This window comes from Triplophysa dalaica, chromosome 17, assembly GCF_015846415.1.
Source record: "Triplophysa dalaica isolate WHDGS20190420 chromosome 17, ASM1584641v1, whole genome shotgun sequence".
NCBI lineage: Eukaryota > Metazoa > Chordata > Actinopteri > Cypriniformes > Nemacheilidae > Triplophysa > Triplophysa dalaica.
The window spans coordinates 8,401,421-8,415,413 of NC_079558.1; the positions used below are offsets into that span (position 1 = coordinate 8,401,421).

The 13,993-nt window shown below is 36.9% G+C and overlaps 1 protein-coding gene across 2 annotated transcripts; it reads left to right on the plus strand.

Annotated features, from left to right (window-relative positions):
* Window positions 1-364: 364 nt before the first annotated feature.
* On the plus strand, window positions 365-13,700 carry arhgef15b (Rho guanine nucleotide exchange factor 15b). Of its 2 annotated transcripts, none has more exons than XM_056770505.1 (16): window positions 365-690; window positions 2,000-2,474; window positions 4,917-5,657; window positions 5,967-6,015; window positions 6,106-6,152; window positions 7,405-7,658; window positions 7,847-8,007; window positions 8,442-8,594; window positions 9,005-9,134; window positions 9,582-9,656; window positions 10,539-10,631; window positions 10,703-10,854; window positions 11,694-11,858; window positions 12,034-12,119; window positions 12,222-12,326; window positions 12,753-13,700. In XM_056770505.1, the coding sequence occupies exons 2-16, from the start codon at window positions 2,054-2,056 to the stop codon at window positions 12,929-12,931; spliced, it is 2,811 nt and encodes a 936-aa protein (XP_056626483.1). In that variant the 5' UTR covers window positions 365-690; window positions 2,000-2,053; the 3' UTR covers window positions 12,932-13,700. The 2 variants fall into 2 exon arrangements, with proteins under 2 accessions (XP_056626483.1, XP_056626484.1); XM_056770506.1 differs by lacking the exon at window positions 365-690 and adding an exon at window positions 1,480-1,628.
* Window positions 13,701-13,993: the final 293 nt, after the last annotated feature.

Genomic DNA, 13,993 nt, shown 5'->3' on the forward strand with positions numbered 1-13,993 from the left:
TTTTTAATCGTTGCCTTCAAACGAGAATGATGCCAGGAAACGATTTAATCTCTTAAAAAAAGACGAATACTTTATTCAGTAAATCGTATTGACAAATAATTGACGTATTAAAAATAAATGCACGTGTGCGTTTTTAAAAACGGAAGCTAACACTAATGACTAAACAACCCAAGCAAACCTAAATTAATTTGCATTCACATATTTTAAAGTAATGTCATTACTAATTTATTTCATGAGGCCTTCTTACGTGTACAGGTACACGAGGAGTGTGTCCGCTGGGTGGCAGCTCGAGGAATGGGAAGATTGGGAAGGATGGGATGGGAGGAGGGGAGTGTCCATGAATCACACTGTCCCTATCCGGCTGTTCAACACACACGCTCGCGGAAAACAAAGAAACAAGAGATGCGCGTGGATTTACCGGAGAGAACAACAAAAGAGAAAAGATGAGAATGAAGTTGGCATCGGACTGTGGCGATTTTATACTGACATTTTAAATGTATTGAAGCACAATTTTATGGGCGTGGGTAAAACTGCACACACACTGCGTACATGTGCACCGGTATAGTTACCCCACATTATTTTACGCTAATGTTATTTATTGATCTTTACGAAGAAGTTGCTCAGGACGGTTATCAGAAATCGCTTGTCTGTATGGATTATTCGGAGCAGTGAGGCGCGCGTTTGGTGACTGTGAGTATTTTGTATTATGCATATAGTAATTGACTTTAAATTGACAGAATTTGACATCCATTGTAAAACTAGTCGTGTATTCAAATTTAGTAAATAAAATATTATTGGGGTGAAAAATCACTGTAAGCAGACAATTTATTTTCAATTATTTACAAGTGTTCTTTAACCTTTTTGACAGGTAGGCTATTATAACAGTGCTGACAACACAAAAAAATGTTGATTGTGGAGAACGAAGTAGAAATATTGACTTTATCAAGAAGAAATATGTTTTCTAGCAGGTCGCCATGAGCTATTAAAAAACGTGTTTATGGAAATTAATTGAATGTTGAAATATACTAATCAATCTGTATTTCACAATTATTTATACACACTGATATAAGACTTATCAACAGGAAAGGAGGATGTTTCCATTCAATCCGAGACTGTTTAAAAGTTGGACAGGACCTATGTACACATTTTTAGTAAAACAAAACTGTCCTGCATGGGATACTTGGGTATGCTTTTGCTTCAGAGGATGTTTATACTTTATTGATGTTTGAATTATGAGAGGGAAATAAGAATTCATATAAACACTCGCCCTTCTAATGGTAACCATTATAGCCTCTTATTTCCCACCATGGGAAGGCATTTCATTATCTCGTCCAAGAGAAACCAAGAACGGGGGATTTTCAGCTTTATAGGTTCAGGTTATCAAAACAAAGCACTTGACAGACCTGCTGGGTCAGTTGTGCGAAGTTCGGCTTGACTGTGGAATTGTTGAGACAGGAAGCCATAACAGGAACACCCTTTCCCCTCCAAGGTTCTTAGATTATATCGTCAAGGCATGAATCCTAGATCTTTTGGAGAATATTAAAGCTGTTGTGAGATTTTTAAATCATACTCAGATTAGTCCCTGTCATACATTCCGAAGACCTGAGCGTGCTTTTGGAATTCAAAGGGTGAGAGTACATTTTGCTAGCTATGCTTCTCTGGAGTTTCAGTGAAGAACCAGTCCGATCGGAAGTTCAGCTTGTAATATAAAGTCTGACTGATCCCTTCCACGGCAAAGTCCGATGGGGGTAAACACACTAAATTCCAGTGTGGTATCACATGATTTATTACTCGGGACAGAGATCACTATGATGTTTTAAATGTTATGTAATTTGAAACTTACCAGCTGTACACCATCCTTACTTATATTTGTACAGCTCAATGGACACGCCTAGAATCAAAGGTTAACATTACAAAACATTTGGAGGCATTTGAAAATGAATGGAAATATGACCTATATATGACCTAATATCTTTTTAATGTTGGTTTACTCACGCAGGTTAAAAAATTTAAGGCGCTCGAGGAACTAAGCGTAACATAGAAATCGTTCAAGATGTCTTCTCCAGAGGCTCCACAGCTACCTCCAAAGCCTGAAGTTAAACAGAGACCTCCAGTTCCCACTAGGCCCTCCAATAACACCACAGACACCTCACCCGCCAAGAACACAACCTCACCAAACTCTGGCAAGGTAAAAAACATAGTCAACATATTCAGCCAGCCAGAGTCTAAGACTCCAAGTGGAGGTACAGCAAAGGTCACAACTTTGGACAGGAAACCATCGCAGCCTCCTATTGTAAAGCCGAGGCGCAGAACTAAATGCTCTTCGCAGACCGACACTGACAGTGCACCACCTCTGCCTCCGAAGACGAGGCAAACGGTCAGCGGTCAGAAAGAGGAGGCGGAAAGCAAGGAGGCCGCTGAAGGAAGCAAGCAAGGAGGCTTGGCTGCTGGAAATACTGATGGAGGCCGGTCAGGTACATTACTTTTTTACTCTCATTCTTAGGAATCTGCTCAGGAATTTGCATTTTGCCTGCATGCTTCTTCCAAATAGATATGTTTTCAGGAATTTTGATTCTCATATCTGATCTGCAGTAGATAACAGTTTACTCCTGATTTGCACAAACCTTCAAACAAGCATTTTGACCGTAACAAATGTAGATTTTCTATGTATTTCTGTGATGTATTCATCAAAGTGAGGTCGAACTCTGCTGCTCTTTGCTAATGTCGGTAGTAATCTTGGAGGCATAGGAGGAAATGTTTCTTGGTATGCAAATTGCAGGTTTGCCTTTTTTAAAATAAAGGGTTTATGGCTTTTAAAGTGAGATATATTTGTGACATACATCATTGTATGCCATTCTTGCATTTTTTTCAAGAAGTGAAGTCAAAATTCTTTCGACACATTTTTATTCGATTTTGCGTCTACATAAAACATCGTTTAGGGATGGATAACACATCAGAGATCTTGTTTTTATTGTTGGCCAGTAAGTGGATAATCAGTTTTATCATGGGATTATGAAGTGTGTGCGGTGCGGTCCTCTGAAACAGAAAGACAGATGGGGCGTGTGGAGGGGATAAAACTACCCCCATCCCCCTGAAAGCATTTCATTAAAACTGTAATGTAATTTAGGAGGATATTCGAGGACTATGGAAGGAAGTAATGTGAGAAATAATGTGTAAACATGTTGGATTCTTGCGTAATAAGCCTTCACTTTACATAATAATAATATAAAGTAGCTTTACAATTGATAATTTCATCTTTAGTTTGATTTTAGCAGACCTGACCTAATGCCTTGCTACTGTGATCACTTAAAATGAATAAAGTTAAAGAGGATGTCTAAGTTTTGAACATTGTCTGGAAGACTGGCTTCGTCTAAATTAAACTGCTATTGGAGTGCACCCAATAAATTGCATTACACTTCAGTATAACATAAAATGTGTGAACTGAGGTAGTATGACTGTTTTTGCAGAATTGCAAGCACCTTTATTGCTGTTTTTGTTTTATTGGTGTCATAAAAACCGACGTCCCACCTTTAACAGAGCATGTGATTTCTCATACGTTCTCATAATTCAGTCTTGAGCCGATAGTGTCAACATTTCAGATCAGTCCCGTGAAATGGCCGAAGGGCTAAAACGAGCATTTAGCAAGATTAAGCGAAATGTATTTGAGGCAGTGGAAGATCTGCGAGGTAAAGAGGGGGAGGAAGGGCCGTCCGAGCACAGAGGGTCTGTGCACAGGTTGACAGCTCTGATAACAACAGGCTCAAAGACGGAGCCTAAATCTAAAAAGAAGCAAGGAAAAAAGAAAGAGGGTAATGAAAGATCTGTTATTACAAAGAGCAAAAAAGTTAAACTTTAAAGAAACGACGTGACGTTGAATCTTTATTGTTTAGAAGGCAACAGCAAGCATCTATATTCTGCTGTGTATCAGTCTTTATTGCTGCTATGTTTACAATGTGTCAAAGCTCTGATATATGTTTGGGTCTGAGGGTAATGTTTGTTTAAAAAAAAGACAAAGTAGGTAAGGGTTACAATAGAAAGTCACCAAATCTTGAGAGAAAATGAAACCTGTACATCGACATTGAAATAGTACTATTCATTGAAATGAAATGTACTATTTTGTTGAAACTGAACACATTCCTGGTCACCTGAGTAAAATTATCTTAAAATGCTTTCAAATTTTACTTTCAGATTAAAAAAAGACAAGGAAATTCATTTTAAGAGCACAGTCACGGTTGCACCCCATGATTTTTTTAAGCCTTTTGCCAATTCATAGATAAACAAACAGTAAAATAACTTTCATCTGCATTTATGTATACGCCACATTCCTAATGTTTGAATAACTGTAATAGTTATTATTTATTTGCATTTTATAATTGTTATGATGAAAATTCTTATTGGCCCATTAATGTTATGTCTGTTGCTATTATAATTTTATTATTATAAATTTGTTTATCTTTTATTTTGAATCGCTTACTGAATAAACATGTCAAACCGCAATTCTTGTAGGTAAATTTGGGTCTAGTGTGACTGTGGATTTACCTTAATCTTTTGAGATCTCCAAATAGGGAATAGGAAACTCCAGAACAGGGCAGAAGCTCCAAAATGGGGCGTGACTTCTTAACATGTCAGATAGATAAGACACACCTAAATCCCCGTTGCAACCCTACTCCGCAGCTCAGCTTTTTGAAGGTACCGCCCACTTTTGGAGTCCTGTTTAGAGTTTTCCAGTTTCCAGTTATACTAGTGTACCTTCGTACATGTTTACCTACTTTACAGTTATACCTACTTAAACTACTTATTTAGTAGTGCATATCAGTTCCAGGGAGCAGAGTTTGATTTTCAGTTTGAAAAGCAGCATAAACAAGTTCATTTGAAATTACCATGTAAACCTTACCTCTTCCCATAACCTTTTATAGATCCTGATGGGAAAGAAAGTGGTAAACGGCGAGAAGACCAGGATTCAAGCCCTCTCCCTGAGCCTCAGTGTGAGAAGAACTGCGGCTGCGTGTGTCATCTACAGAGGCCTGGCATGAAACTCGTGTGGGTGCCTATATGTGAAAAAGATGATGAAGAAGGAGAGGATGATGGGATCGGACCAGATCCTGAGATGGAGACCGGTGACACTGAGGATCTGAATGGAAAAGAAGAAGAAGAACAGGACGATCCAAATACGAAAGTGGAGTTTTTGAGCGAGTCCGTAGATAAGGCTGAGAGCAACAGCGAGGAACCTCTAACTATTAAAGACAAGTTTCAAGAAACACGGAACTTCATAGAGCAGGAGTTGAGAAGAAAATCAGATCCTGGTCCTCCGTCGGTGATCGCCTCTGTCGTCCCGTTTCCCCAGACTCCTCTGAACGTCCCAAAAGCCCAACCTTGGGAAGAACCAGAAGAAGAATCCATCTATCAATCCAGCCTGGATGTGTGCCCTCCATCAAGCAAAGACACTCCTCCAGCCATTCCTCCCAGAATGCCTTTAGATAATAGGTGTTCACCGGCTCGTCTCATTCTCCCCAAGGCTTTAGGGCGCCCTGTGTCCCCGCTGCTACCCCTTATGAAATGTAGCCCACCTGCCAGTCCTCCACCACAAAAACCTCCGCCACCAACCAGGAACTATGAGAATGGAAGACGACCCAGCAGTTATTCTCTGCAATCTTTGGGTGTGTAATGGAATCTGCATTTAACGTTAATGTCTTTCATCATCGATCATGTCGTTCCACACCTGTATGACTTTCTTGTGCGGAAAACAAAAAAAGATTTAGAAGAATGTTGGTAACTTAAGCACTTAATTGACTTTCATTGTATGAACTCAGAACATTTCTCGAAATATCTTCTTTTGTGATGCACATAAGAAGGAGTCAAATACAGGTATAGAAAGACATGATGGTGAATAAATGATTACTTTTTTTTGGTGAACTATCCCTGTACTGGTTTATGGTGCTAAATTGTTGGTCTTTTTCCGTCAACAGATGATACTGACAGTGGAGGGGCTGATGGAGGAAAATCCAATGAGCTGAAGTAATTATTTACCTTTCATCAATCAAATGTTTACGATTTCTAAGCTTTAATACTGTATTCAACGCGCTTGCTGTATAATTTTATTTACAGACGTCAACGAGGTCACCCGCGTCAGAAACAATCTGATGATTCGGAAGGTGAGATGGCTGATAGTATTTTCAGACTGTATAAACTTCAACTTGAACAAACCAAAAAATAGTTTGTTAAACAAAAATAAAACTTAGTTAAACGCCCATTGTGGCAAGAATGATCAATGTTATTGCAAAATTTTATAGTGAGACAACAATAAATGACAAAAGTAGACCCTTATTTTGTTGTTCTGTATTTAATCCAATCTCTTATGCTAAGCGATTTAACTTTTTTTTTTAAACACGCAAGAAGAATCATCTGACACTTTACGTCATAGGTTGTTGTATGAGAAGCCACATTACAGGACTGCGTCTCAAAACATCTGATACTGGCAATATTTATAAAGTAAATATTTCAGAGCAATGGTTATTGGTTGGCTGTCAAAGACTTCAGATTTTAACCTAAATGATAGGAGTCTTAAAATGGACAGTTCACCCCAAAATAAAAATTCTGTCATTTACTCACCCTCGAGTTGTTTAACATCTGTATAAGTTTCTTTGTTCTGATAAACACAGTGAAAGATATTTGGAAGAATGCTTGTAACCAAACAGTTCTTAGGCACCCTTGACTTCCATAGTAGGAACAATTACTGTGGTCAAAAGTGCCCTAGAACGGTTTGCTTTCCTACAATCTTTAAAATATCAAGGAACTTAAAGGGGTCATATTGCGCAAACACATGTTTTTCTGTGTCTTTGGTGTGTCATAAGTTGCCCATGCATGTATTAGACACGTAAAATTGCCAAAATTAAAGTGTCTGAACAAAAGATGCATTCTATCTAAAAGCCAATGCTCACCCAGATCTGCTTGAAACGTCTCGTGTAACCACACCCCCACAAATGATTTGACTAAGACTGCCCAAATGTATACTCAAGTAAGGCGAGCGTACCTGTCAGAACAATTGCTTTCGAACATTTCTTGCAGTATTCAACCAATCACCAAGCACTGGTTAACTGGCCAATCATAGCACACCTCGGTTTTCAGAACAATGAGCTTCGTAAAAAAAATTGTGTTTCAGAGAGGCTGTGCAAATAGGCGATACAAACCTTAAATCGAGTTTACACATTGCATTACTTCTTAAACAAACGATAATATTCATTTTATCCGTGTCATATGACTCCTTTAATACAGATTTAAAACAACTTGAGGGTGAATTAATGATGACAGAATTTTCAGACTGAAAATGTCTAACCTTTACAACAAGAAAACTTACACACTTCTTTTTTTATTACAATCTGATTTTTGATTCCTTATGCCTCGCAGCCCTGTATCAGTTTTACACAAAAACATACATATCAAAGGAGATCAGAAGGACCGTTTGTCGCAACATCAGCAAGACCAGCATAGACTTTCAGATGGACACACTAAATACAACCAATTCAGAGAAAGGATCTGAAAGTGCCAGATCCAGTCCCGTTCCAACTATCAAACAGACCAGTTTATGGCAGGACCTGCCAGAAGTACAAGACAGTGGTGTCCTGGAGACCTTAACCCCAGAAAAGCGCAAGTACCAAGAGGTGAGCTGAAACCTTCACCAAATGTTCTACTTAATCTTCTGTGAAGAACTAGTAACGATTTGTGATTCTTCAAGGCAATTTATTTTCAGGTTGTTCAGCAAATATCCGTATATAAGTCAAGATATTGATCTAAAGAAATTAAATGGAAGATTACATTGTATTTAAAATAATGTTTTTTTTTTTTTCAGAGCATGTTCGAAGTGATTGCGTCAGAAAGGTCATACTTGCGTTCTCTGCGTGTTCTTATAGAGCATTTTATGGAGTCAAGTGACTTGAGTAATACTCTTATTGTAATGGACAAAAAAACCCTTTTCTCAAACATTATGCGCATCAAGGAGGTCGGCGAGAGGTGAGCATCCATGCGTGTCTGTGTTTGTATATAAGAAAATACACTTAAAAACAGCCCTGCTGAACCCAAGAAATAAACTACATTTTTGTATTATACCAAACAGTCCCTAAAGAGAAAATCTTTGACATTAGATTATATAAAAATAAATAATTGTACTCCCATTAAAAGCTTGCCAGATGTATCAATTCTGACGCAAGTTATCCATCAAGATTTGCTGAGAAAGAATTTGTAACTAATCACATTTATCATTAGCAAGCATTAGCATAAACTATGAAACGTTGCAATGCAATGGAAAAGGATGATGAATGTATTATCGTCCACTTTTTACAGTCTTATGCTCAAGAAATGTCATGTGGTGTGTAAAACAAGTCACAACAGTCAAAAATGCCTGTTTACAAGCATGTCTGTCTATTGTCTATTGACAATTTTCACAGATTCCTGAAGGACCTGGAGGACCGACTAGATGAGAGTATTGTCATTTCAGACATCTGTGACATCCTCCACTATCACGCGCAACATAATTTCCCTGCTTACATAGACTATGTACGAAATCAGGTTTATCAGGAGAAAATCTACTCCACTTTAATGTAAGAGAAACCATTCATTAATATGCATGATCATAATCATTTGTACAGTTTTGTTTTTGTGATATAAAGAGCCAAAACAGACCATTGCCAGGTCACTTTCCCAGATCGGTCCAAAGTTTTTTGTGTCTCCAAACTATTTTGTACCCTGTGTCCTTAAGCATCATTTTCTCAGAAGGTTTATTATAAATCAAATTCCCCTACATTAAAAATGCGTTACCAATATCAAATTGACACATGACGTCAAGTGTTCTGTGCGATATAATGTTTAGCATGCTGATCTGTATGTTGCGCGTATATTCAACATTGCTAAATAAGCTCAAAATATTAGTAGTTTTCTCTGACAAACGTGTAGTTTCGCTCCATAAGATATATATTAACCCACTCTCACTTCAATATCCATTTCTCCTCAGGCAAAGTAACACCCAGTTTGCGGCTGCGATTACCCGACTGCAAGAGTCCCCTGTGTGTCAACGACTTCCCTTCATGTCCTTCCTATTGCTGCCCTTCCAGCGAATCACACGCATTAAAATGCTCATTGAGGTGGGTCCAAATATTAAACAAATTTTTGTGGTATCTTCCACAGCAGACCCTTTTTAGTTAGGTTTTGTTATTGAAATGTGAGTGATAGTTCACCAAAAATGAATATTCTGTCATCATTTACTCACCCTCTGGTCATTTCTTAGCTGCATGACTTTTTTCTTTTGCAGAACACAAATAAAGATATTTTGAAGAAACCGGACAGCGACGGCACCCATTCATTTGCATTGGTTTTGTGTCAATATTTTAAAAGTGAGTGGGTACCGCCACTGTTCGGTTACCAACATTCTTCAAAATATCTTCTTTTGTGTTCTGCGGTTCTTGGTTTAACATTGAGATTAAAATAATCGGAAAAAAATGATTCATATGTAACGCACATAAAGAATCACATAAGTTATCTTCAAGTCATCTAGGTCCTATACATTTTTTTGAAACATTTGTTTTTATCAGAACATTCTGAAGAGAACGGATGTGGGTACGGTTGAGGAACAAACAGCATCTAAAGCTCTGGACTCAGTGTCTAAGGTAAACATCACAAAATGACAAAATTAATCCCTGCTTTTTCCTATCCTAATAATGTCAATCCTTACACACTGTTCCATACTCACATTATACTGGAGCCCATTGTTACCAGAATATCTTTTTAGAGAGGAAGGCTAGAGAAAAGCTGAGAATGCATGGAAGGGGAGGGGAGGGGGCATTGGAAAACAAGATTCAATGTAGGTCAGTTAGCTGTATGACAATATATGTGTGGATTCAGGCAAATTTATATAAGCTTGCTATCAGGCCCGGCTCCAGATAAGAGATGAAAGGTGGGCCAAGTGATTTTCCAGGTGGTTGGAGTGGGGGTAAATATATATATATATATTTATATATACTGTTTATACGTGAATGAGCTAAGACCAGGGTGGGGAACCTATTTTAACCAAAGAGCCATTTTTCTAGTTTTGGTTTAATCATTTTTGCAAAAGAGACATTGCAAAACTACAATTTTATATGTATATATAATTATTTCAATGAGTTCAATACTAATAACTTGATTTATATCCACAGACCACATTCTCACTTATGGTACCCGTGGGGATCAATTGTTCTTTTCCTCCGATAAGATAACATGTCCATAGACAATTCAAAAATAGTGAAACAAACGAAATGGCCTGCTTGCTTTTGCTTTATTATGAAGTCAAAGATAACTAATAAAGTAAATCTTATAGCTTTATGCAAAATTAAAAGTAAGTTGTATTGTTTATGTGTTTCTCATTTAGGGCTGTCACAATATTAGAGTATTAACATTAGATTTTTATGACCAAAAGAAACAATATTTAAATAAAGATTTATTTTTAATGTCATCATTATAACTATAAGGAAAACTGGTCTGATGTTTTCTCTTAATCCTTCCACACACAGATCATAGAAGAATGTAATACTCAGGTGGGAAAAATGAAGCAGGTGGAAGAACTCATCGAGATAAACAAGATACTGGAGTTCGACAAACTTAAGGTGAACAGTTGATTTTTGTTATGCTGTTGAAAGATAGATTTATATCAATGTGTATTTTGTCTCATCACCAGGCAGTACCAATAATCTCTCAAACACGTTACCTGGAGAAACGCGGAGACTTTCAGGAACTCAACAAAGGACCAAAATTCTTGACCCTCCGTTCCAAATTTACTTCAGTCTACCTGTTTCTTTTCAATGACCTGCTTGTTTTTGCCAAGAAAAGGTAGGTGACTGAACAACTTGACTGTGTTTACTCATGGTTTATCAGGATTACAAAACATCAGACCTAGATTCCATTTACTTTTAGGAAAGGTGCTGTGTTTAATTTTTTAGAGGATCTATTGACAGAAATGCAATATAATATACATAACTGTGTCTTAATAGGTGTATACAGTGTTATATTTTTATATTACTTTAGAATGAGCTATTTCGTTTCTACAGAGCGTGTCTTGTATATACTTTATCTCCTTCGGCAAAGAAGCAAAAACTCACCACTAGATGCAGCTAAATTTCATACACTGGACCTTGAGTTCTCCCACACATTTTGGGGAAACATTTTCAAGTTTTGGCTTTTAGAAAAGCCACATCAGTGAGCTGAATGAATAAGCGATCAGTGAGTGGTAGTGTTTTACTGCTAGGACACATTTTGCATTTTAACAAGAGTTTCTTCTTATGAATGTTGATTATATAACCTTATTATTATTCAAGAGCTAAGCTAGTTTATAATGTTCCTTCCCCCACTCATTTTTAATGAATCTATTGATCAATAATGACTCTTATTTTGCAATTCACATTTTAAAAGTGCAATAACAGAAATGACAGTGAAAAAATAGTATAATTTTTATGCATTAACAATTGTGAGTTGAACAAACCAAAGAAATGGACCTTCAAACATTTATAGAAAGAAGCAAGGGACTACATAAAATCATATATAAACATTTTCTCCTTGACAAACACATACCTATAACCCTTTGGGATGTGTTTTACCTGATACTGATATAGTGTGCCGTTGTAAATGAAAGACTTTTCACTTGTTTCTGCACCTCTTTCTCTGTGATGCAGTTCTGAGCGGTATGTGGTCCAAGATCATGCTCATCGCTCCCTGGTCCAGGTGCAGTCTATGGGGGAGGACGCATCTGTTCCCAGCCTGGAGAACTGCTTCTCTCTGACCCTTCTGGAGAATCACCAGGGACGCCTTGTGGAGAAAGTTTTAAAAGCGCCCACACAGTGAGTGCGATTACAAATCGACCATCACTTAATCATGCTAGCGTGTTTGTTTTAATGTTTATTTCTCTGTTATCCAAGTGATTTTTAACACTTGAATATTAGGATCACTAATAAGAGATGAATCTGCGTGAGGATCTTCTTCTGTCTATAATGTTTCTTCTATTTCTCCAATCAGATCTGACCTACACAGGTGGCTGGCTGCATTCCCAAATCCCAACGATCCCAACAAGGATCAAGAGGAAGTCATATATGAGGACTGGGGTAAATAAGGCTGTGTGTTTATCTCAGTTGATCAGGGTTATGCATGTTTGTGTTTGTTCCTGTGTTCTTTAACATGTGGTTACATGTCTGTGTGTGTCTCAGATTGCCCTCAAGTGCAGTGTGTGGAGCAATATGTGGCAATTCAAGCAGATGAGTTAAATCTGGAACCCACGGAGATTGTCAATGTCATACGCAAAACCAATGAAGGTGAGTCACACTGTACCAGTCATTCACCACAGGCACCTTTGTATAAAGGACCGAAACGGCATTAATTAAAACGTAATAAATAGGGAAATAAATAAAGGACTTGTTTAAACAATATTTTTTTACTTACAGTAACTATTGTCATGATTATTTTACTGATCATAAGCTACACATAGGAATGTAAAAGGAAAAAACTTAAATTATTAAATAAATATGGAAAAATATCTTAATAAATATATACTAAATACATTTTATTTTATTACATAAATGAATAAAACATTATTAGAGAAAATAAAAACATATAAACTGAAAATAATCTTCAATTCAGGATTAAATGTATTTTAAAAATAGTATGTGTTTTCTCAAGAAGTGCATACAATATATTGTATTCCATCGCTCATTTGTTTACTAATTTCACCTTGTTTTTAGGATGGTATGAGGGGATCTGCCTGTCTGATGGACAGAAAGGCTGGTTTCCAGTGGCGAACGTACTGGAAATCACCAATGAACACGTACGGCGACGCAACCTCAGAGAACGATACCGTGTTATGCAGGCTGCCAGCATCGTCAACAAGACTCGAACTGTACCTAAAGGAGCTACATCCTAACAGAATGGGAATTCCTAATATAGGAATAGTCTTTTAAACTCTGGAACTTTGATACAGATTCTGTTTTAATGGAATGCGTGATGATGTGTTTCTTAAATCCTTTTTAGGATCAAAAATATAATTCTATTGGAATTTAAAATTTTGAAAACATGGAAGATATCCATTGTACTGTATAATTTAACCTTTGGCAAATCAAAAACAAAATATTTTAATTTATCACAAAACTACCCATTATGTTGCAATGTTCAGTTGTTTGTTATAGGATCCAAATATGGAATGTACATGGTTTAAAAACAAGTGTGTGTGTGTGGGTGATGTTTATAGCAGTTCTTTTAACATAGTCAAACTACTGACAATCCAGTAAAAACTGAATAGGTGAGTGGTGCAGGATGACAAAAATATAACATGTTCTGTTTAAGATGTTTGGAACATTTTTAATAAACCTACATAGTCTTTGTTACTGGAAGCGATGAATGTGTACATTTTAGAATGTGTTGACTATAAACACAAATGCTGCTGTGCTATAGGTACCTTGATATTGTTTTCATTTAGTAGCATGTGCAGTTGGACCAAAAGACATAACCAACTCAACCAGAATAGTACTGTACATATATTGTTTTATATAGTAAGAAATAAACATGATAAGTCATGATATCCACCACATGCTGTTGTGAGTTTTTAGACTATGTTTTCAGTGATAGACTTCAGTGTGTGTAACTTTAATCTTTCTCAATGAAATACTCCATTAAAAACCCGTTTTGTTATGCAACTTTGTGTGAGAGTTTGTGGGAATGTACATTAACCTTTTGATCGATATGATATTGTTAGATTAGATTAGATTCAACTTTATTGTCATTACACATATATAAGTACAATGTAACAAAATGTAGTTTAGGTCTAACCAGACGTGCAATTAGCAAAGTGCAGGATATACAGTGTGAATAAATACAGAATACAATATTAGGAAAATACTATACAGTGGGCATGTACTATGAAAATAGTATGTACCATGTACATTATAATGTCATTTGGTCAGAGGTCTCTCTTTCACAGTCTACACAA